The sequence below is a fragment of the Schistocerca americana genome, chromosome 6, assembly GCF_021461395.2.
Source record: "Schistocerca americana isolate TAMUIC-IGC-003095 chromosome 6, iqSchAmer2.1, whole genome shotgun sequence".
NCBI lineage: Eukaryota > Metazoa > Arthropoda > Insecta > Orthoptera > Acrididae > Schistocerca > Schistocerca americana.
This window is the reverse complement of record NC_060124.1, coordinates 169,530,380-169,554,456: the sequence shown is the minus strand read 5'-3', so window position 1 is coordinate 169,554,456 and position 24,077 is coordinate 169,530,380. Positions and strand designations below refer to the sequence as shown.

Genomic DNA, 24,077 nt, shown 5'->3' with positions numbered 1-24,077 from the left:
GGTATGCAACGTCAGAAGGTTAAGAAATCTTTCTAATGATATCTCATTCATCCCTGTACGATTAATATGTGTTGAGAAAAAGGGATGTATATGGTTCAAATGGCTCTGAGCACTATGGGACTTAACATCTGAGGTAAGGGATGTATATTTGAGGAATAATATATATGATGGTAGGACTCCACTCTATTTGCGTGACTTTTCCGACAGTCTGTACAGGAAACAATAGATCCTTAAAAGGAATAACAGTGCCGTCTATTGACAATATCTTAAACTTGTCCATTAGCGCACACGTTACCAGGCGTTATCGGCGGCAGATATTTTCGAGTGACAGTAATTAGGAAATAACAGGAAAAAAGGGAAGAAATATATGTTTTAAATTCCCGTTCTATTCAGGAACCAAACGCAATTGCAATACTTCTAGTCGCTCTATCCATCCAACTGCACTGAATCAATACAAATTTTGTGATTATAGCAGTTGCTACGAAGCTATCCTTCAGTACGTGTCTATAGTCCGCAGATTCGAAAAAAACAAACAGCTCTTTGATATTCAGCACTATTGTGCCATCGCATAGCCGGCAGCTAATGAGCTGTCAACCTTGACTCACGAAATCTACTCGCAAACTGCGAATACGTTACGGCCACAGCTATACGATTTAATGGAAACAAATGAAAAACATTAACATGGCCAAGATAGACACAAATTCTTTCGGAGTCGCAATACTTCAGATACCACCACACGCAACAGAGTCCCAAGCTCATGTGGCTAGTAGTACTGCACTTTAATTTGGAAGCGTCGAATCTCACTCGTCCTTATGGTGAACCTAGGTAGTTCCTTCGGAGTGCTGCATCTTAACTAACACGTCTGTCTACGAGATGCCGGCGGGAGTGGCCGAGCGGTTCTAGGCGCTACAGTCTGGAACCGCGCGACCGCTACGGTCGCAGGTTCGAATCTTGCCTCGGGTATGATTATGTGTGATGTCCTTAGGTTAGTTAGTTTTAAGTAGTTCTAAGTTCCAGGGGACTGATGACCTCAGAAGTTAAGTCCCTTAGTGCTCAGAGCCATTTGAACCATTTGTCTACGAGATGCTAAACGTGCTTCTTCCTACGCCCAATACTACTGAATTACAGATCTTTAGCCATTCAATCGAATTCGATCGAGTTACTACTAATTCGCTTCGCTATGGTAAGCGGATACGGAACGAAGGAGCTTTTTTTCATTTTAAATGAGTGAAATAAGAAGACCTAAAAAATTAAAAACTGATTGTGTTTACATTTCTTTAACGCAGTGGCGTTATTATCTCAGTAGTTCTACGGAGAAATGATTAAAAATGCTGAATAACGGTTCGTTTATCTAAAACGGGTTTAACGTATCTTGAACCTTCCAATAACGAGATTGTTGCAGTTAGAACACAGTAACTAAGTACAGTTGCATGAAGAAGTAATTGCTTGGAATGTTCAGTTTAATTACTTTGATATTATTTCGTCCATCTTTGACAGAACATATGTATGACAATGCGCGAAACAATATTCAATATTCTACAAGCACAAAGCGCTTACGAAGTTGCTTCTGCACTGCAACCAACCGAAGAGTCGCAGTGGATAAGTCACTGGAATCATATTCGACAGGAGTGTGGTTCAGATTCGTGTGTTGCCATTCGGATTAGTTTTACTGTGATTTTATTAAATCATTTCACCCAAATACCAGGATTTTCTTTCAATAAAGTAAGGTCGAGTTCTTCTCCAGTTGAGATAGTGAGCTGTCTCTATGAATACTTATTATCAGTGTTCAAATGCGTGTGAAATCTTATGGGACTTAACTGCTAAGGTCATCAGCCCCTAAGCTTACACACTACTTAACCTAAATTATCCTAAGGACAAACACACACACCCATGTCCGAGGGAGGACTCGAACCTCCGCCAGGACGAGCCGCACAGTCCGTGACTGCAGCGCCCAAGACCGCTCGGCTAATCCCGCGCGACTATTATCAGTGTCACATTAAATGAAATCCCTTTTGATTTGTTGCAACATTAGTTTGTAACAACAAAGCAATAGAGTTTTTAGCATTCATCTGCTCTGTGAGACATTTTTTTAAGCGTTAGATCTACCAGCTATGATAGAGGCGCAGGCTTTTTTATTATTGCTGTATGTTTATACTCCAAAGGCCAATGAATAAAAACAAGTTTTCACCATAATACCCACTGGAATGTAAAATCATGTTGAACATTGATTGCAGTATCACGACAATACCAGATCAATTATCATCAAAACTTTTGTTAAAATCAGTATGCATTTATAATGAGAATTATTGTAAGCAAAGAGCTTCATGCAAGTCCAAGTCAGAGGAGTTGCATGAAACAGTTGTGAAAAGCTTTGTGGTGGACTGGAATTACTGTTACTGCTATACGGTTACACAGGTAGAATTAACGTTATATGTGATTATAGACAATATATTGCCACAAAGCTAAATTGGTGATTGTGCTACAATGATGTATTTCCATAACGCGCACTAAACTATTTACTAATCTGCGGAAGGAGGAGTAACTGATCCGTTCCGAATCTGGAGGAATGCGGAATCACCGGACGTCGCTTTAAACTGACCACATGTAAGTACAGATAAGTTTGCAACCATGTAAGCGTCTCGCAACCATTCAGAAGCTAGCGATTATTTTTGTGCAGTGCTGTTCTTGACAGCCACTCACTGATCCACGGGTCATTGGATGTGTATTATTAAAGTGTATTCTTTTAGTCGTCGAAAATTCTAAAGCAGATAGTACCGTAGAAATAATTATTTTTGTTTATAGACGCTGGTTTGACTCCGACACCTGCAGCCTTCCGTGTCGTAACAATTTCCACCTGCCTATTTAACGTTGCGACACATTGCTCTGATGAGCGTGACGCAACTCTTTTCCAGAACAGTCACGCACACATAGCCTCGTCAGAACGGGGATAGCGCTTTGCTGACTTCGCTTCGATGCAAAACAAACGACAGCCGTATAACAAACGCAACTCGTAAGGATGCAACCGCTGTTTGTTTGTGAGCCAGGCGTGCATACGAGGTGGTATTCGGGTCGCAAACACAGAGTATGACCAGACAGCCTATTTGTGTAACAACTGTTAGGAATGAACGGTATTCCAAGCGGATCGCCGTGGTGGCGTCGGGAGTTATTTCTGTACATCTGACCCGACTCGCTATTAAGAACGCGGCCGATGCAGCTGTTCCGAAAGGGTCGGAAATGGGTCGCTGGAATACTAGCCAGAAGTGTATTCAGCGCGCACACAACGTACAACTGCTTTTAAAAAAATCGTGTCTAATGACGTACATTTAACAACCTTGAAAGTGTTGACTGCGTAACGTTCTGTCTTTAATGCCTCGTCAGTGCCATAACATTTTCTTGTGTGCCTGGTTCATTATCACTTTACGCAAATGTTTGCGATCGCTCAACGTCTTATCTCTTCGTTCATTTAAGAGATGACAATGTACAGAATGGTAAACTTACAAAGAAACAACGGAAATGTCTACAGGAACAACAATACTCTCGAGGCCTTGTCAGACGCGAAATATTGAGTGGAACTCTTACTAAAGTATCTTTATCAAGTAAACTTGTTATGAATGTGCGACAGAATGGAGCATTGGTTTTTAAATATGGGCTCTTTTCGAATACTATCTCTGCAGTAACGATGTAAAGCTACGGTTTAAAAACTGCATTTGTTACAGGGATAACCCAGAAGTGGCATTCCGTACAAGTAGCATGTGAAAACTCTGAAGTAACGATTAGGCCACGTAAAAAGACCCTAATCTCGGCTAACCTGTGTACCAATAAAGCAAGATGCCAGTTAGTCATCTACCTGATCCAACCCAAATCCCATTTCTCACTGGACGACTGCCCAATTCAGTAACGAGACTGGATAAATACCGTACCATTCACATGCGTTCTTAACATAGATTACCCTAATCAGAACCGTGAATCTTCGAGAATTATCTTGGTACTAACCCATTACATATCTGTTATTAAAGTACTGCACATGAAAAGCAGTATCTCCTCCGTCCTTCAGAGTGGTTCCTATTTGCTGCCTAAACAGTTCCAATACTTGCGAGGAAATTCTTACCTTTTTTTTTGTTATTACACTGATTCCTACTTAGGCACACCCAAAAGTGATTTTTTTATGCATTCAGAAATTTTTTGGAGAGCTGCACTAACTCACATTTTCTTTCTCCAAAAATATACTGCTATATGATCACAAAGCAGGAGTAGTAACGTTTGATAGTAACAGCGAGGGCTCTTTAGAAATAGTAAACATAATAAACTTCGGAAACAATCAGATCGCGGAAAACATAACTATAACTTTAAATGGCGCAATTTCTGTCACAACGGTTCCAGGTGCAGCTCCGAGCGAGATACGGATGCACTTAATAACGATGAACTTCGGGAGCGAGTATGAATGAGCGAGTCGTACATTAGTAGTTCCTCGATAAATGTTTATAACTGAGCCCAGTAATACTAACAAAATTAGGTCCAAATTCGAAATGAGAGCGATACTCACTCGGGAAGGCGTTGGTCGCGGCGATCACCGCAAAGACGAAAACTAGAGCAAGTGCGATTGCCTTCATCTTCGGTCCGCTTTCGATGCACACTACAGCGAAAACAGTTCGCAAATCGTTATATGTTAAGTCTCAGACGCGCTTTTTCTCGAACTGGCGCGTCCTTCGCCTCAGGCGGTGAATATAAAGCTTGAGGCTTGGAAGTGCGTGGCGGGGCGACAGCCAATAGGAGGCGCCGGCGGCTGTACGTCACGGCAGCCGTAGCCAATCGCCAGCCCGTGCCTACGCATGTGACTCAAAACAGTGGCGTCAATACGGAGGCAGGTCGCCTTCGTATGTGCCTGCTTTTCCGGGAATATTATGTTGTTTTGAGTTTATTATGAGAACGACAGCCTCTGTTTGATGGTGACGGTCTTCTGTTCTGTCTTGCGCTACTGAGAAAGAGCATAAACGCGCGTTCATGACCACGAAGTTGGCGCGTCTCAAGCGTCCGTTTACTAGTGTATTTAAGGTAGGTCGACAACGTCGCGCTGCCTCACGAAGTGCATATGAATCAGTTTCACACCGAGTCTCCAAGTGACGCTAATCTTCCAGCGAATTGAGCAAATACATTACTGCAGGCAGAAATGCTGGCTACACGTACGACCGCGCTCTTTTAGATCTGGAGCGCGATTTGCGTGGCGAAGCAACACTACAGGCGGAGAGAACACTTGAGAGAGAGAAAAGAAAGCCTGTGACATCTTTGCAGTCATGTCGAAAGCTTATGAGAATTCAATGACTTATTCGCATCAAAAAACGCAAAAACAGAAATTAAATTCACATTAGTATTTTACTCTCTGAACACTGTTCAAAAGAGGATTTTTTTTGTTTTGTTTTGAAATAAGGAAGACACTATTATAGCAGTCACAGCCTGTCAAGCAAAAGAACTACCAGGCTGTTTTTCTATGACCTAGAGCAGTTTTCTTTCAGGTACATCTCTGGCTTATGACTTTTTCTTATTTGTTTATTTATTTTGAATGGCTTTCGGCTGATCCCATTCAGCCATCCACACACACACACACACACACACACACACACAATGGTTTTGAACGATACGTACACTGACGGAAATAAAATCGCAACAGCAAGAAGGAATTGTGCAACATAAAAGAAGTTGGTAGGTGTGTTTCATCTGAGAGATGCTGTATATTGCAATTTACATCTACATGTACATCCATATTCCGCGAGCCACCTGACGGTGTGTGGCGGAGGGTACCTTGAGTACCTCTATCGGTTCTCCGTTCTATTCCAGTCTCGTACAGTTCGTGGAAAGAGTTTATCTATCATCTCCGTAACGCTTTCGCGATTACTAAATGATACTGTAACGAAGCGCGCTGCTCTCCGTTGGATCTTCTCTATCTCTTCTATCAACCCTATCTGGTACGGATCCCACATTGGTGAGCAGTATTCAAGCAGTGGGCGAACAAGTGTACTGTAACCTACTTCCTTTGTTTTCGGATTGCATTTCCTTAGGATTCTTCCAACGAATCTAAGTCTGGCATCTGCTTTACCGACGATCAACTTTATATGATCATTCCATTTTAAATCACTCCTAATGCGTACTCCCAGATGATTTATGGAATTAACTGCTTCCAGTTGCTGACCTGCTATATTGTAGCTAAATGATAAGCACATTACACTTGTCTACATTGAGATTCAATTGCCATTACCTGCACCATGCGTCAATTCGCTGCAGATCCTCCCGCATTTCAGTACAATTTTCCATTGTTACAACCTCTCGATATACCACAGCATCATCCGCAAAAAGCCTCAGTGAACTTCCGATGTTATCCACAATGTCATTTATGTATATTGTGAATAGCAACGGTCCTACGACACTCCCCTGCGGCACACCTGAAATCACTCTTACTTCGGAAGACTTCTCTCCATTGAGAATGACATGCTGCGTTCTGTTATCTAGGAACTCTTCAATCCAATCACACAATTGGTCTGATAGTCCATATGCTCTTACTTTGTTCATTGAACGACTGTGGGGAACTGTATCGAACGCCTTGCGGAAGTCAAGAAACACGGCAGCTACCTGGGTCTATGGCCCTCTGAGTCTCGTGGACGAATAGCTCGAGCTGGGTTTCACACGATCGTCTTTTTCGAAACTCATGCTGATTCCTACAGCCAGTCACATAAGTGGCACCAGTAGCGCCACTGCGAAAATGCAAATCAGGTTTGCTTTAAATGCGCGCTGTAACGGTCGTGAGCGTTAGCTACCTATGAGACCTGGTGAGTTGATGTTAGTCAAGAATGCCCTTAAAGCGACAAAGACGCCATGATAAATACCAGACTGAGTTTGAACAAGGTCGTCTAGTACTACTACAAGAAGCTGGATGTTCCTTCTGCGATATTGCAGAAAGACTGAGCAGGAATGTACCGTATTCACTGTACATGACTGTTAGCAGCGGCGGTCACGGGAATGTACGGACCTGGCTCCAGATGGCCAAGTGGCACTACCAAGAAGGAACATCATCTTGTTGGGCGCACGGGTCTGGCGCATCGTACTGCATCTGCAGCAGCAGTTTGAGCAGCAGTTGGAAGCTCAGTGACACAACGAACTGCTGCAAATGGGTTACTTAAGGACAGCTCCGAGCCAGACGCCCTGTAGCGTGCATTCCACTGATCCCAAACCACCACCATTTTCGACTTAAGTGGTGTCAAGCGAGAGCTAATGGAGGGTATGGTGGAGATCTGTTGTACTTTCTGATGAGAGCTGGTTCTGCTTCGGTACCAGTGATGGCCGTGTGTTGGTTAGAGGGAGGCCAGTGGAGGGCCTGACCGCATGTTAGACACACTGGACTTACACCTGGAGTTATGGTCTCTGACGACTCGACCTGTTGCGCTGACAGTCATGAACAGCATTCCAGAGGTTGTTTTCTAACACTATAACGCTCACCCAGATACGGCTGTTGTAACCCAATATGCACTTCAGAGCGTCGACATACTACTTTGGCCTGCTCGATCACAAAATCTGTCTCCAATCGAGCACATATGGGACATCATCGGACGCCAACACCAGCGTCATCTACAAACAGCATTAACAGTCCCTATACTGACCGACCAAGTGCAACAGGCATGAAACTCTATCCTACAAACTGACATGTGGCACTTGTACAACACAATGCATGCACGTTTGCGTGCTTGCATTCAACATTCTGACGGTTACACCGGCTATTAAGGTGCCAGCAATTCACGTTTGCAATGGCTTATCTACATCTGCATCTACATCTACATTTATACTCCGCAAGCCACCCAACGGTGTGTGGTGGAGGGCACTTTACGTGCCACTGTCATTACCTCCCTTTTCTGTTCCAGTCGCGTATGGTTCGCGGAAAGAACGACTGTCGGAAAGCCTCCGTGCGCGCTCGAATGTCTCTAATTTTACATTCGTGATCTCCTCGGGAGGTATAAGTAGGGGGAAGCAATATATTCGATACCTCATCCAGAAACGCAACCTCTCGAAACCTGGCGAGCAAGCTACACCGCGATGCAGAGCGCCTCTCTTGCAGAGTCTGCCACTTGAGTTTGCTAAACATCTCCGTAACGCTATCACGGTTACCAAATAACCCTGTGACGAAACGCGCCGCTCTTCTTTGGATCTTCTCTATCTCCTCCGTCAACCCGATCTGGTACGGATCCCACACTGATGAGCAATACTCAAGTATAGGTCGAACGAGTGTTTTCTAAGCCACCTCCTTTGTTGATGGACTACATTTTCTAAGGACTCTCCCAATGAATCTCAACCTGGTACCCGCCTTACCAACAATTAATTTTATATGATCATTCCCCTTCAAATCGTTCCGCACGCATACTCCCAGATATTTTACAGAAGTAACTGCTACCAGTGTTTGTTCCGCTATCATATAATCATACAATAAAGGATCCTTCTTTCTATGTATTCGCAATACATTACATTTGTCTATGTTAAGGGTCAGTTGCCACTCCTTGCACCAAGTGCCTATCCGCTGTAGATCTTCCTGCATTTCGCTACAATTTTCTAATGCTGCAACTTCTCTGTATACTACAGCATCATCCGCGAAAAGCCGCATGGAACTTCCGACACTATCTACTAGGTCATTTATATACATTGTTAAAATCAATGATCCCACAACACTCCCTTGTGGCACGCCAGAGGTTACTTTAACGTCTGTAGACGTCTCTCCATTGATAACAACATGCTGTGTTCTGTTTGCTAACAACTCTTCAATCCAGCCACACAGCTGGTCTGATATTCCGTAGGCTCTTACTTTGTTTATCAGGCGACAGTGCGGAATTGTATCGAACGCCTTCCGGAAATCAAGGAAAATAGCATCTACCTGGGAGCCTGTATCTAATATTTTCTGGGTCTCATGAACAAATAACGCGAGTTGGGTCTCACACGATCGCTGTTTCCGGAATCCATGCTGATTCCTAGAGAGTAGATTCTGGGTTTCCAAAAACGACATCTCGCGCTTACATTAACCCGAGATTGTGCAATGTTAATGTCTTAAAATATTACCTAGACAAATGTATTTCCGAAATTTCATTATTCTACGAGGGGCGTTCAGAAAGTAAGCTCCGATCGGTCGCGAAATGGAAACGACTATGAAAATCCGATAAAGGTGTGTTGGGTAGTGTCTCTAGTATAACCCCAGTTAGCATCACGTCGCTCTTCTCATTTCTGAGCTCGCAGTGAGTGCGTAAAGATGTCTAGAAAATAGTGTCTGCCGCCAAGTACGAGGGCCTGGTGAGAAATTTCGCCTGAAGCTATGCAGCTAACATTACATAACTGTCGTGCTGTTTCGTCTTCACGACAATTCTCAGCCGCATTCTGCAGGGGCAATGAAGATGCTCCTGCATCGTTTTCAAATGGAAATGTTAGATTACCCACAATACAGTCCGCAATTGTCTCCCCCTGAGTTTCATCTCTGGTCACATGAACCGCTGTCTTTGAAGACAACATTTTGACACAGACAACGAGGTGTAGGCCAGCGTGGAGAATTGGCGGAAAGCACTGGCGGCTGCCTTCTATGATGAGGCTATTGAAAAGTTGGTACAAAGCTATGACAAAAGTCTAAGTCAGAACGGCGACTACGTCGAGAAGTAGCTGAAAGGTGTAGCTAATTGTTACAAGTAAAACATTTCTGATGTTCACTGTGGTTTCAATTTTGCAATCAATCGGAGCTTACTTTCTGAACAGGCCTCGTATATTAATTTTTTTTGTGTTGCGATTTTTTCCGATTGTTTATTAGAACAGTACATAATACAGGGTGCCTTAAGAAGATACATCAGGTATCACAAGACTATCTGCTGTGTGAATGGAGATAAAAATTTGGGGTGAATTTTAACATATGTATCGATACTAAAAGTTTGTCTCGGCGCCAGTTGTAAGATCCGGTTCATAAGATAGCCGCGGGGGGACTCTTTGGCTTCTAGCGCACTCGCTCGTTCCGTCGTTAACATACCTGAACATGTTGGAGATACGGTTTGTTTCGCAATTGCGACAACATGCCAAAAACTTCATTTTTCTACAAGACGTAGCTCCATTGCGCTAGCACCCGCAAGAGCGTTTCTTAAAGCTGAGTTACCTCATCGGTGAATCGGCCTAAGGGGCGCACGCATGTCGGATTGCACCACTGGCCTTCACGGATGTCTGATCTCGTAATAGGTGACTCTTTTGTGTGGTTTGTGAAAGATTGCGCCTGCGTACGTTCTTATTTAGCAACTTCGAGAAGGTAGTGCCTGGTTTCAACGCTCAATCAGTTCTGTCTGAGTTGGTTCTCCGTCTAAAAAGACCCTGATGTCGGCGAAATATCAAATCCTCATTCTCCTTAGTGTAATTCATCGTAATCGATTATACTACTTCCTTCCTCCGAGATATTCATCTTCAAAGATTCTCATAACACTGAGTTCGCGAAAGAAAAATATTGGTACGACACTTAATCAACAAATATTCCACCATAACACAAAAAAGCTTTAATCAAATACCTATTAAAAAAAACAGAAAAAATCCTCTTGATGCTTTCCTAAGAGACAGTCTCCACTCCTTCCAATCTCACCATGTGAGTCTAGACCAGATGTGGTTTAACTCAAAGAAATGGTATCGATGGCGATTAAAATATACAGACCAAATAAATTAAGAGAAGGTATCGATCCTTCATGGTTTACAAAAAAACGTCAGAACACTGTTGCAGAAACAACGCAAAAAGCGTGCCAAATTTAAAAGAACTCAAAAGGCCCAAGATTGGCGAAGTTTTACAGAAACTCTAAATTTAGCGCGAACTTCAATGCTAGATGCTTTTAATGGTTTCCAGAACGAAACCTTGATTCGATATCTGGCAGAAAACCCAAAGGGGTTCTGGTCGTATGTTAAGTACACCGCTCCATGACGCAATGAGTAACTTCACTACCCGATAACAATGATGATGTCACTCGCGAAGTGCCACTAAAGCAGAGTTACTAATCACGATTTTACGAAATTCTTTTGGCAGAGAAGTCGAAGTAAATATTACAGAATTCTAAACAAGAACAACTGCGAACATGAGTAACTGAGAAGTAGGTATTCTCGGTGAAGCGAAGCAGCTTAAATCGCTTAATAAAAGGATGCCACTCTTACAGATTGTATGTTCATATAAAAGCTCCATACTTAGCAATCATATACAACTGCTCGCTCGTCGAAAGATTCGTACCTAAAGAGTGGAAGTTGCAAAGGTCACACCAATATGCAAGAAAGGAAGTAGGAGTAAGCCACCGAATTACAGATCCATATTACTAACGTACTGTGTTCGAACATCATGAATTAACTCGAAGAAAACGATTTATTGACAAACAGCCAATAGAGATCGAGAAAATATCGGTCTTGTAAAACACAACTAGCTTTTTATTCCCACGAAGCAATGAGTGCCATTGACAGGAGGTGTCAGATTGAGTCCATATTTTTAGATTGCCGGAAGGCTTTTGACACCGTTCTTCACAAGCGATTTTTAATCAAATTCGTTCCTATGGTCTCAATTCTGTGACTGGATTCGTGAGTTCCTCTCAGAAATGTCACAGTTAATAGGAATTCACGGAAAGTCTTTAATGAAAACAGAAGTAATATCTAGCGTACCACAAGGAAGTGTCATAGGCCCTCTGCTGTTCCTGAGCCGTATAAACGACATAGGAGAGAATCTGAGCAATTCTCTTCTGTGTTTGCACATGATGCTGTCATTTATCGTCATGTAAAGTCATCAGATGATCAACACCAATTGTAAAATGCTTTAGACAAGATATCTGTATGGTGCGAAAAGTGGCAATTGACTCTAAATAATGGAACGTGTGAAGTGTTAAAAGAAATCCACTAAATTTCGGTTCCACGATGAATCATGATAATCTGAAGGCTGTCTATACAACTCATTTCTTAGGCATTAACGAATAATTTAAACTGGAACGATCACATAGATAATGCTGTGGGAAAATAAACCAAAGACTGTGACTTATTGGCAGAACACGCAGAAAATACAACAGCAATGGTAAAGAGATTGGACTAGTTCTGTGCGGTGTGGGATCTGCATCAGATTGGATTGACGGAGGACATCGAAAAATTCAAAGAAGGGCAACTCAGATTGTACTGTCGCGAAATAAGGGAGAGAGTACCACGGATAAGATAAGCAAATTTGGGTGGCAGTCATTAAAACAGAGGCGTTTTTCGTTGCGGTAGGGCTTTCTCACGAAATTTTAGTCACCAACTATCTTGCAGGATGTGAAAATATTTTGTTGGCGTCAATGTACATAGGGACAAATGATCATCATAATAAAATAAGAGAAATCAGAGCTCACACGGAAAGGTTTAGGTGTTCGTGTTTACCGCACGCTGTGCGAGAGTGGATCGGTAGAGATATACAAAAAGGTACGGCCAAACTTTTAGGACATGTGTAGGAAACGCTTAATTTTCATGTTAGAGGTAATTTTAGTTTCGTCAGTATGTACTGTACTTCCTCGATTCACCGCCAGTTGGCCCAATTGAAGGAAGGTAATGTTGCCACAGTGCTTGTGTTGACATGCGACTCATTGCTCTACAGTACTAGCATCAAGCACATCAGTACGTAGCATCAACAGGTTAGTGTTCATCACGAACGTGGTTTTGCAGTCAGTGCAATGTTTACAAATGAGGAGTTGGCAGATGCCCATTTGATGTATGCATTACCACGGGGCAATAGCCGTGGCGCGGTACGTTTGTATCGAGACAGATTTCCAGAACAAAGGTGTCCCGACAGGAAGACGTTCGAAGCAATTGATCGGCGTCTTAGGGAGCACGGAACATTCCAGCCTATTACTCGCGACTGGGGAAGACCTAGAACGACGAGGACACATGCAATGGACGAGGCAACTCTTCGTGCAGTTGACGATAATGTCAGCGTCAGAGAAGTTGCTGCTGTACAAGGTAACATTAACCACGTCACTGTATGGAGAGTGCTACGGGAGAACCAGTTGTTTCCGTACCATGTACAGCGTGTGCAGGCACTATCAGCAGCTGATTGGCCTCCACGGGTACACTTCTGCGAATGGATCATCCAACAATGTGTCAATCCTCACTTCAGTGCAAATGTTCTCTTTACGGATGAGGCTTCATTCCAACGTGATCAAATTGTAAATTTTCAGAATCAACATTTGTGGGCTGACGAGAATCCGCACGCAATTGTGCAATCACGTCATCAACACAGATTTTTTATGAACGTTTGGGCAGGCATTGTTGGTGATGTCTTGATTGGGCCCCATGTTCTTCCACCTACGCTCAATGGAGCACGCTATCATGATTTCATACGGGATACTCTACCTGTGCTGCTAGAACATGTGCCTTTACAAGTACTATACAACATGTGGTTCATGCACGATGGAGCTCCTGCACATTTCAGTCGAAGTGTTCGTACGCTTCTCAACAACAGATTCGGTGACCGATGGATTGGTAGAGGCGGACCAATTCCATGGCCTCCACGCTCTCCTGACCTCAACCCTCTTGACTTTCATTTATGGGGGCATTTGAAAGCTCTTGTCTAGCAATCCCGGTACCAAATGTAGAGACTCTTCGTGCTCGTATTGTGGACGGCTGTGATACAATACGCCATTCTCCAGGGCTGCATCAGCGCATCAGGGATTCCATGCGACGGAGGGTGGATGCATGTATCCTCGCTAACGGAGGACATTTTGAACATTTCCTGTAACAAAGTGTTTGAAGTCACGCTGGTACGTTCTGTTGCTGTGTGTTTCCATTCCATGATTAATGTGATTTGAAGAGAAGTAATAAAATGAGCTCTAACATGGAAAGTAAGCGTTCCCGGACACATGTCCACATAACATATTTTCTTTATTTTTGTGTGAGGAATGTTTCCTGAAAGTTTGGCCGCACCTTTTCGTAACACCCTGTAGCTTGAAGACGGTTCGATGAATCCTGTGCCAGGCACTTAATAGTGAGTGGCATTGAAATCACGTATTTTTAGATACAAATACGTTGTGATAGCTTGTTAAAAATGACATCAAATAACGCTTTTCTACAAAAACTGAAATGTATAACTCCTCAAAATTGCCACTACGGTTACTACATTTGGAATCCAGCGTTTTTAATTTTCTGAAAAACAGTCTCGTTTCCAGTCTGCGTAATGGCTTGTTCAACTAGTGACATTTTCTCACCTCCGAGCCATATTTTAGGGTGATTAAATGGGAAAAAAATCACGTGGGGGTAAATCTGAAGAACGTAGTGGAAGGAGAACTGCTTGGAAATCCCGTCTGTTCATTTTTACCAGCGCAGCGTGCGATATATAGCGAGTAGGGGCATTGTCCTGGAGTTGTAGCACTGTTCTGTGCGACAGTTGTAAGACCTCTTCTTCCACTCCCTGTGCAAATGGTCCAGCAAAGACCCTTGAAAACGATGAAACAATATCTGAAACTTTACCAGTTTTTTCAAATATTTGACGGTTTGAGCCTTTGTTTAACGTGTTTGTCAAACACAGACCGTGTCTGACGTGGATGAGAGGAATTTTGCTTGGTGGCAGAATTGACAAGGTGGCAGACGTTGTTTATTTTGATGATTCACCGCGCACATTTAGCGAAAAAGAGTTTTATTACAATTTATTCCAATAAAGCTTCACATTTCAGAACTCTGAAAATAACGACCAAGTATAAAAACAAACTAATGCGGGCAGTTATCAAAACGGTAGAGGTGCTGTGTCTTTCGCAGACATATATTACGCAGGAATACGTTAAAAGAAGAAAATCAATATTCTACGTGCAACATACAAGCCGGGATGCAATAAAATAAAAAAAATATAAAAAACCGAAATTCTCCGGCTTTTCCATGGGCGACGTATATATTCCTAGGTTGTGATGTTTTAGTGAACTGTCATTAGAGGGCCAGGTAGAAGAGTATAAATTTTCGCGTAGATGTGGCTTCATATCCAATGTGAAAGCCAAGTGTCTATAGACAATTTTCAAAAGTAGGACTGTCCATCCGGAAAAAAGTTGATGTAATCATCAGGTTCCTGGAGTAATATTTCCTCTGCAAATTTTCGTGGGTATATATTTGTCTCATTTTCAGCCATTCTCTGGACCAGCAACTTGTTTTCGTTTTCTTCTTTATACATTGCGCTAAACTCAATGAAAGAACTGCTTTGTCCACATTGGTAGCCATTTCCACTTGTGTCAAAATACTTCGCGACACGGACAACGACTGCTTCAAGAGTGAAATTAAACGGAAATATTAAAACTAGACATGATTATCTTAATGGGATTTCCGCGATCGTTCACTAAATAAAAATATGGCATTTCAGTCTTTGATCGCTATTTTTTATTTTCAATTACCGGTTTCAGGCTAGCTGCCCATCTTCAGATCTGTTAGACAAAGTTAAAATATATTTACCAAGAGAGATACAGTTAGTGATAGAAATATCTTAGTTAACAAAGAGAAATTTTGGAACGTATTAAATGCCAACATACCATATATTGCAGTTACAGAGTAACCTGACAGTACAGAACTATCGGTTCGCTGTCATAACTAAAGTAAATTTTGATCTGTTAAAACCTTATATCGCAGTTTTAGAGAAACCTGATTGGTAACAGTAAAAAATGCCCTCTCCCTATAAGAATTGTGCATATGTTATTATTTCACCATACATATTAATGGCGAATATACTTTTTAATAAGACAATTTTTAAAGTAATAACATATGAATAATCTTTTTTTGAGTGGACCATGAACTGAAATAATTTACACTAACTTAAAATTTCTTTATAAAGCAACTTAAAAATATAATTAAAATGTAGATATTCTTTCGAAAATTTGCGTTTCATCTTCTTTGTTTTGATTGGTGGTGGAGAGGATTTCCCTACGTCAGAACGTACACAACGCCACGCCAAGTCCTCTTCCGCCGCGCCAAATTCACCTCGCCGCCAGTACGCTGAGGGCCGTTCCGCTGCAGCTGGTTCTTGCTGGAGCGTGCTGTTGCATTCAAGAGTAAGCCTAAAACAGGTCTATAAAAATCTCATAATAACTCCTGTGTATAAAATCACTTTGCTCATTAAGTAGTAGGCCTGGGGTTTTTCTTTGATGAACATAAATTTCAATCTCTCCGAGCACGCTGAGATACAGACTTTTTGGAGCTTTATGTAGCACCTCCATTTGTTCATTTATATTACTCACTTCATGTTTACTATCTTTCACATGCGCTCCAAATGCTCTCCGATTGCTATGACTGCAATGTTCCCTGTATCGAATTTCAAAATTCCGCCCTCTCTGTCCTATATAATAACTGTCACAGTCAGCCCATTTGATCTTATATACTCCGGAATTGTATTTCATTTGTTTTGTCGTTGCTGGTTTATGTCTTAGTCTATGTGCCATTTTCCTTTCTTTCTGGAATGCCACAATGATGTTTTTTGGAAAGCATTTAGCAATTCTTTCCTACACAAGCCCTTTGTATGTCAGGGTGACAAACTTCTTCTTAACTTTAATTTTCCTAGAATCGTTGCTGATACCCACGGATTTTTTTTGATCTTGTTAAACATACGTGCAACATCTTGTGTTCTGTATCCATTAGCTGCTGCTACTTGCTTAATAATACCTAGTTCTTTCTGCAACTCATCTTCCTTTAATGGCAATCTCAGGGCTCTGTTGCGCATTTCATGAAGGTACGCTCTTTTATGCTGTGCCGGGTGCTGCGACGTCGCTTCTATGATGTTGTCGGAACAAGCGTCATTTCTATAGACGCCGAAAACGTGCCTACTTTGTTGGTACGTCTCCGAGCTTCTTTGACAAGAGATGGCAGAGAAGAAAGAATCTGATAAACACGTTTGATAGTTACCGGGGGCTTTAACGTTGCGAATACGATTCATCCATTATTTTCTTTTTTTTTTTTTTTTTTTTTACAAATAGTCTGTGAATTCTATAGAAACGCTGCCATAATATTCCTCGAATGATAATACGGTGCACTTTCAACTCCACCAACTCTCTGTTTTCTATCTTCCCAGTATAATAACGGGTCCAGATATTGTCTGTAGTCGTACTACGTCGCCATACTTTCTTAAATGCCCCGTCTCGTGCGTTTCTGGTCTGGACTCAACGAAGCCAGCGTCTCGATTCGCAGAGCACCACCCAGCAACTTCGGTAGTGTCTGTTCATGCGACATACCTGCTAGGAGTTCACTCACGCGAGTCATAATTACGACCTCTAACACGAATTTTATCATTTCGTAAGCTGAAAAATCAGTTGATCGCCCGGAACTTCCCACTTTTGCAGTGGTTGCCTTACTATATTCTGTTTTAATCATCATCAGCATCATCATATTAATCATCGTCATCGCCATCATCACATCGTCGTCGTTGGCGGCGGCGACGGCGTCGTCATCATCGATATCAACATGATCGTCATCGTCGTCGGAGACGTCATCATCATCATCATCATCGTCATCGCCACCACCACCAGCATCATCGTCATTATCAAAATCATCGTCACCTCCATCAGCCATTTGGCTGAATAGTTTTTGCACTGTTAGAGAGAGGTCTCCTCTAGAAGTTTCCGTGCGCTATGGTCTCCAGCTGTACGCATCCATGTCATGTTTGCTTGCTTTCTGATGCCATCTACAAAACTTACATTAGTCCATCGACGTAATATTTTCTTATCTATGAAATCCAGCAAAGAACTTCCTTGGTCCGTCTACCATACACTTGCTTGGCTGCATATCCAACTCACCTTCATTTCATTTTCATTACTGGATAAATACATCTTCTACTCCTGTCTGTACGCTGATCTATTCGTTTGTTTTCCTGTCTCTATTAGTAATTCCCAACATACATCTCTATACTGGTAGCTGAGCAATTCCCAGTTTATGAATGGTTTTTGCACTAAAACTCCACGTCTCACTGCCATAAGTCAAAGCTATTGTTACAAACTGATTGCAAACTTTCCTTTACAATGGAAACTTAATTTTGAAAACTGTGTTAATTTACCGGAAACACTGCACGCCAATTACCGAGCGAGTTGGCACAGTGGTAGAACCAGTCAAATCCCCGTCCGGCTTTCCGCTTTTACGTTTCCGTAGCTACTCTAAATGGCTTAAAGGATACTGTTGCTTTCCTTCTTCATTGTTCCCCAGTCTGGGTTTGTGCCCCGTCTCTCACGGCATCGTGGTCGACAGGACTTTTAAAAAACTTAGTCTTCCTTCTATCAACACTACCTGATGCTCATAAAGCGTTTCCCCCCCTGAAATATCATCTTCAGTGGTTAGCAACACGAAAGCATATGCTATTACCTATACATGCGAGGCTCTTCCAGTAAGTAAGTTTCCCTATTTTATTTCTCTGCAAAAAGAAACTGTGTACGTGACATGCGAGGGCTGGCGATTTAGAGTGGTATGTGTCGTCAATGCTCACACCGGCTTACGATACACAGTCCTGAAGCATCGGAGATGAAGAAGCATGATAGAGTAGCATGGAGAGCTGCATCAAAGCAGTCTCTGGACTGAAGACCGCAACACACAATCTCTGTTTCAGAAAACAAACTGTTAGTTGCTTAGACGACGGCAGTTTCAAAGTTCACCATCAGATACGCAGGGTTCTATCCAGGCATGTTACTTTTAATAGCTTTAAAAAAAAGTTCATATTTCTCGCATTTTATTTGACAACAAGGCGTCAACATCTAGACGCGTTTGTTTCTTCCCAAGAACTAAAAGTATTCAGGTCGGCGTGGAGCATATGGTAAACAACTGTCCACACTGCTTGCTCGAACTCTTGAACGTTCCTTTCACAAAGAATGATTCACAGTTTGACTGACACGTTTATTCCATTTCGCTGGCAAACACCAATATCTGTCGTTCGGTCCCCTGTTATCATTTGTAAGTAAAAAATTGCTACCATCATTCAACAACAAATTATTTTCTTGGAAGAATATTCTTCCAGAAACGGTGGGATCTTGTGACGTTCGCATATATTTTCGCCCAATGCCATGTAACGATTGTTTCGCACTTTTGTGTGATGGTAATGATGTTACTAAGTCGTAGCCTCGATTGAAGAGCTGCCCTACTTCCTCAATGTAAACTGGCGAAACTGTAGCGTCTGTTTCTTTTGCTCTCTTCTTTGAGTTGACAAGATATTTTCACACTTTATTTGCTGCTCCATCTGAAATACAAACATGGCTACCTTCCCCTAAAACTGTGTTATTTTTTGTGGCTAGTCTTCCTGTGCATTTATTCTTTTTAAAGTTTACACAACGGCTGTTGTTTGTATAGTCTGCTATACGCCGATGCCCGTTGTAAATCAGTAAAGGCTTTCCTTTGGCGGTCTCGGTGAATTCCGTTGTCTCTGCACTAAAATACGGAACACCACTTGCCAGTCAGATGTCAACTGCAGTTCTGAACTCTGGGAGAAAGCCACGCACACTACGAACTGACGTGGGGACAGGGAGGTTTGTGCAGAAATGGGCTTTGGCCCTCCCGAGAATCCGTCGTAGCGGCTTCTAGAACACTCTGTCCACTACCTACAGTGTCCTGGGCCCCGTGCAAATGTCAGCACATTCCCTCTCGGTAGAAGTGCGACTCTGTGCAAGTGTCACAAACTTATTTCTACCATAGCCGCGCGGGGTAGCCGCTCGGTCTTCGGCGTCTTGTCACGGTCCGCGCCCCCCCCCCCCCCCGCCGAGCCCCCCCCCCCCGCCCCCCCCGCCGGTGGATGAGTGTTTCGTCCTTAACGTAAGTTAGTTTAAGTTAGATTAAATAGTGTGTAAGCTTAGGAACCGATGACCTTAGTAGTTTGGTCCCATAAGACCTTACCACAAATTTCCAAATTATTCCTGCCACGCTGCCAGACCACTACTGGCACCTAATGGAAAGTCATGACACTAATGCTAGTAACAACGCAAATCCTGCGGTGCACTGTCTGAAAGTCATTCCTATAAAGTTGGGTACCCATGTGGTATATGTCTCTCCATCTACACTGGCTCATGTAGCGAAAGTTAAAGTACAAAACTCTCTAGACATGTCACGTGGAAATTATGTGACAGTGCGGTGACAACCTGTTCGACAATATTATCTAAAAATAAAATTTTCTTCTCCTTCATCCGCGTCTTTCCACAATAGTGATGCGTTGGGAAGACCTTGTAGGTATGCTTTATTCTCTTTATTCAGCGACTGGAAAAGTTTATTGTTACTGCAAATCACTCCAGCACAGTTTTTTGTGAGATTTTTGCTTCCTTGTTTGTATCTTCCGAGAAAACTGTAATAGCACACGTACCTGATTGTGAAGAATTTTCCCTGCGTCTGTGGTGCGCAAAGACAGCTGTTCTATGCTACGTAGTAAAGAGACAGCAACTAGAACGCTCTAAGTGCGTAAGTCGGGAAGCAACAATCAGCTGAGGCGACAGTCCCTCCGAAACAGCTGAATGGACAATAAATAATGTGTCCCCGTGCAGGGGCCACGTTATTTTAGACATAAAAAGATTATTAATAATTAGAACAACGGTGCTAAAAATGATGAACTCTGGCTGTTTAAGTACCTAAATGTAAAAGCCAGTTCTTTTGTTACACACTCGTATATTCTGTTGCCTTTGTCCGTTACATACGTGGTCTCTACGTTTAATGAAAATAGAATTCATTTAGCACTTAGTAATACTTGTTTTGTGATTCGTATCGGCATTAGAAAAAGTTAATATTCATTGTTCTGTGACAGACTCTGCACTACCAGACATGGCGGCGTATTAGCACTATGCCTGGGCTTCGTGCTTCATACCGAGCGTCTTTGAAAATAGAACAACGAGTAGCTCTTGTGGTGGCCAAAAACTGTTTCAAAAATTAATCTCACAACTCGCATTCACTACCGAAAACTGCTGCGCTACTACACAACGGAGGAAAAACGAAGCCTTTAATCTTTTACCGATCCAGAACCAGAGACCCGAACACTCAAAAACGATGCAAAGAGTGGCACAGTTTAACTTTTCGACGATAATGTGATAATCGAAAATGGAGCTCAAGCTCTCTTTGGTCAAATGGGACTGTTTAGGAAAATCATGTAAAATGTTTTGCGTGGTCGAAAGGGGTTTGAACTCTTCGTTAACCTTAGCTCGATCCGAAAATGGTTCAAATGGCTCTGAGCACTATGGGACTTAACATCTGAGGTCATCAGTCCCCTAGAACTTAGAACTACTTAAACCTAACTAACCTAAGGACATCACACACATCCATGCCCGGGGCAGGATTCGAACCTGCGACCGTAGCGGTCGCGCGGTTCGAGACTGAAGCGGTTCTGCTCGACCACAACGGCCGGCAGCTCGATCCGAGTGGTCAAGATAAAATTTACATATCATACGAGAGTCACTCTGAATCAATTATGAAAAGAATTGTAACATTTCGTTTTCAAAAACGTGAGCGATTGACTGTAGCTGCCGTTCTCGCTTTAGAAGACTACAATTAAAATATCCAAAATAGTAGTAAAATGTCACTTAGTGGACCTGTTCCGTGCTACACATTTCCGTTAGGACTTTGCTACGTTACTCTGTGTGAGGTCGCTGTTCTAAAGTGATGCCTTTCCTGGCGTACCATAAAATGTGTGGATGTATGCTTCCACGCATTGTTTCGTTTAAATTTGAGACACCCTTTTCCCACGACTAGGTGCTATCGTTACTCTAAATTACTCGGTTGTGACAAGTCCAGCTTTAGTTTGTCCTTGCTTCAAAAGGCGATGGTAAATTAATGTTTTTCTTTTCTTGTAAATAGAAATTTTTATGTTGAATGTCTGCGGTAGGAAGGAGATACCTTTGCGCTTATATGTAAAAGCAACTGCCATCACAGGTAGAGAACAGCAACCTCCCAAGAAAGTCAACGGACATGATTCCTCCCAACAAGGAGATAAAGAATTGTAGATTGGTCGTACAAGGGATAGCGCCATTTCATCAAGGCAGCAGGACAAACGACAATAATTATCGTCGCGTGTGAATTAATTTCGTAGCTCAACAACTCTTTTCCTAGAAGAAGCTGCCCTCCTACTCTTTTCCGCATTCCCAAAGAACACAAAATCTTGTTTTTGCAAGAACTTATCTTTGCACTTGCTCAAATAACACTCATTTGAGTTGTAACCAGTGGCGCATCTTTTAAAACAACTGCTGGAGGGCGTAAGATCAGCGATCTGTAGAGGGTTATCCAGAAACTTTTTGTAGACAGGCACAGCCACTTGCAGGTCTCAGCAGACTGTAGGGAGAGAGAGAGAGAGAGAGAGAGACAGAGAGAGCTCATTGAGCTGCTTTGCGCTGTTTTGTGGGTAAGGAAATGTCCAGGCTCGGGAACTGTCAAGCGTTGCTTATCTAATACTCGTCCTATGAGCAAACACCTTGTCCTGATGCATCAGGATATATTGATTCATGCTTAGCAGCTTCTCTGTAATCCTTTCAGAAAGTTTAGGTATACATATATTATCCACTCTGCATATGTTGAAGTACGAGTGCGCTGAATTGTCTAGTTGCTGCGAAGAAGTCGAAAACTATCTATTTTGCCAGCACTAAATGCTCTCTTCTCTTTTGTTGAACGGGAAAGTCCATAAAAAATCCAGACGCACGATAAAACGAATTAATCTTTCACTGTGCTGCGAAGCATGTGCTGTTTTTGAACTGGCAGGCAGTTTAAAATATAAATTGTTCGTCTATGAGTGACATTAATTCAGGACCCTTCACCGCGAATGTCCAGTTTGATCTGACAGAGTGCGAAAAGAGCAGCATCTACTACAAGCAAATTCTGCCAATTAAGGCACTGATTTGTCGCTAACGCCGTTTTTCAGTAGTAAAAAACTATCGCACCGAAATGTATTCCTCCCAACTCCAAGATTCTTAGCGACTGAATACTGTGGGATGGCCGACGTGTTTGCCATTCTGCATCTACCGTTTCCAGCAGTAGTTGACGCACGATAACACGAATTAATCTTTCACTGTGCTGCCAAGCATGTGCTGTTTTTGAACTGGCAGGCAGTTTAAAATATAAAGTCTTGTTCGTCTATGAGTGACATTAATTCAGGAGCCCTTCACCGCGAATGTCCAGTTTGATCTGACAGAGTGCAAAAAGAGCAGCATCTATTACAAACAAATTCTGCCAATTAAGGCACTGATTCGTCGCTAACGCCGTTTTTCAGTAGTACAAAACCATCGCACCGAAATGTATTCCTCGCAACTCCAAGATTTTTAGCGACTAAATACTGTGGGATGGGCGACATGTTTGCCATTCTGCGTCTACCGTTTCCAGCAGTAGTTGAATAGGAATCAGATTTTTTGTATGTTCTTGTAGAAAATGTTCTGGATTTTCTTTCTGCATCAAATTAAAGAAAAATGCAAGCTTCCGATGATCACATCCATTCTGATCGTCAGTATCCGCTGAATATCTAGTTTTTACTTTAGTTGGATCCGGCAAAAAAAAGGTTTTTTTTTTTTTTTTTTTTTTTTTTTTTTTTTTTTTTTTTTTTTTTTTTTTTACATATAGCTGGAAATTGCGACAACTGATTACACTGGGCCCTTATGTCATGTGTTTTAGTGGAAATGCAACAGTGGACTGGAACCTTGCTGTAAACGGTAAATATTGAGAACTCAAACACCCAATTAATATTTGGTAAATGTGTAGGACTTTTCAGTACAGTGTCAATACAAAACATACGTACCACAGAGAAAGTCCCTTCTTGGAACTGACAGTGTTATTCGTTCGTGTAGAATGCGTGTTGACCTTAGTCCGCTGTTCTTTTCAGACGCCTACATTACAGGCAATTTAAGCATTTGTACAGGTCAGAGTTCACGAGTAAGAAGTTCAAAATGTTTTGCTGCCTCGCGCTACGAGAAAGAGTCATTAAAACCCAGGCACGCTTCTAAGTGGTAGTTAATCTTCTGCCAGTGCAATTTCGGAGAAGTTCTGTCCTCTGAGCAAGAAAACGAGCGGAAAAACTTCGACCATCAACGTAAATGACAGTCAATTGTGCCAGAGAAATTAAGGTTCATCAATCACAATTCAGCCAAGTATCTCCC

General features: G+C 42.3%; 1 protein-coding gene across 1 annotated transcript in view; it reads right to left on the bottom strand.

The window, feature by feature from the left end:
* The window catches only part of LOC124619585 (icarapin-like), a 47,218-nt gene extending 42,513 nt beyond the window's left edge, over positions 1-4,705 (bottom strand). The window contains exon 1 of the mRNA XM_047146087.1: positions 4,544-4,705. Within this exon, the coding sequence (XP_047002043.1) occupies positions 4,544-4,610 (67 nt within the window). The 5' untranslated portion in view covers positions 4,611-4,705. The remainder of the gene's footprint in view (positions 1-4,543) is intronic.
* Positions 4,706-24,077: the final 19,372 nt, after the last annotated feature.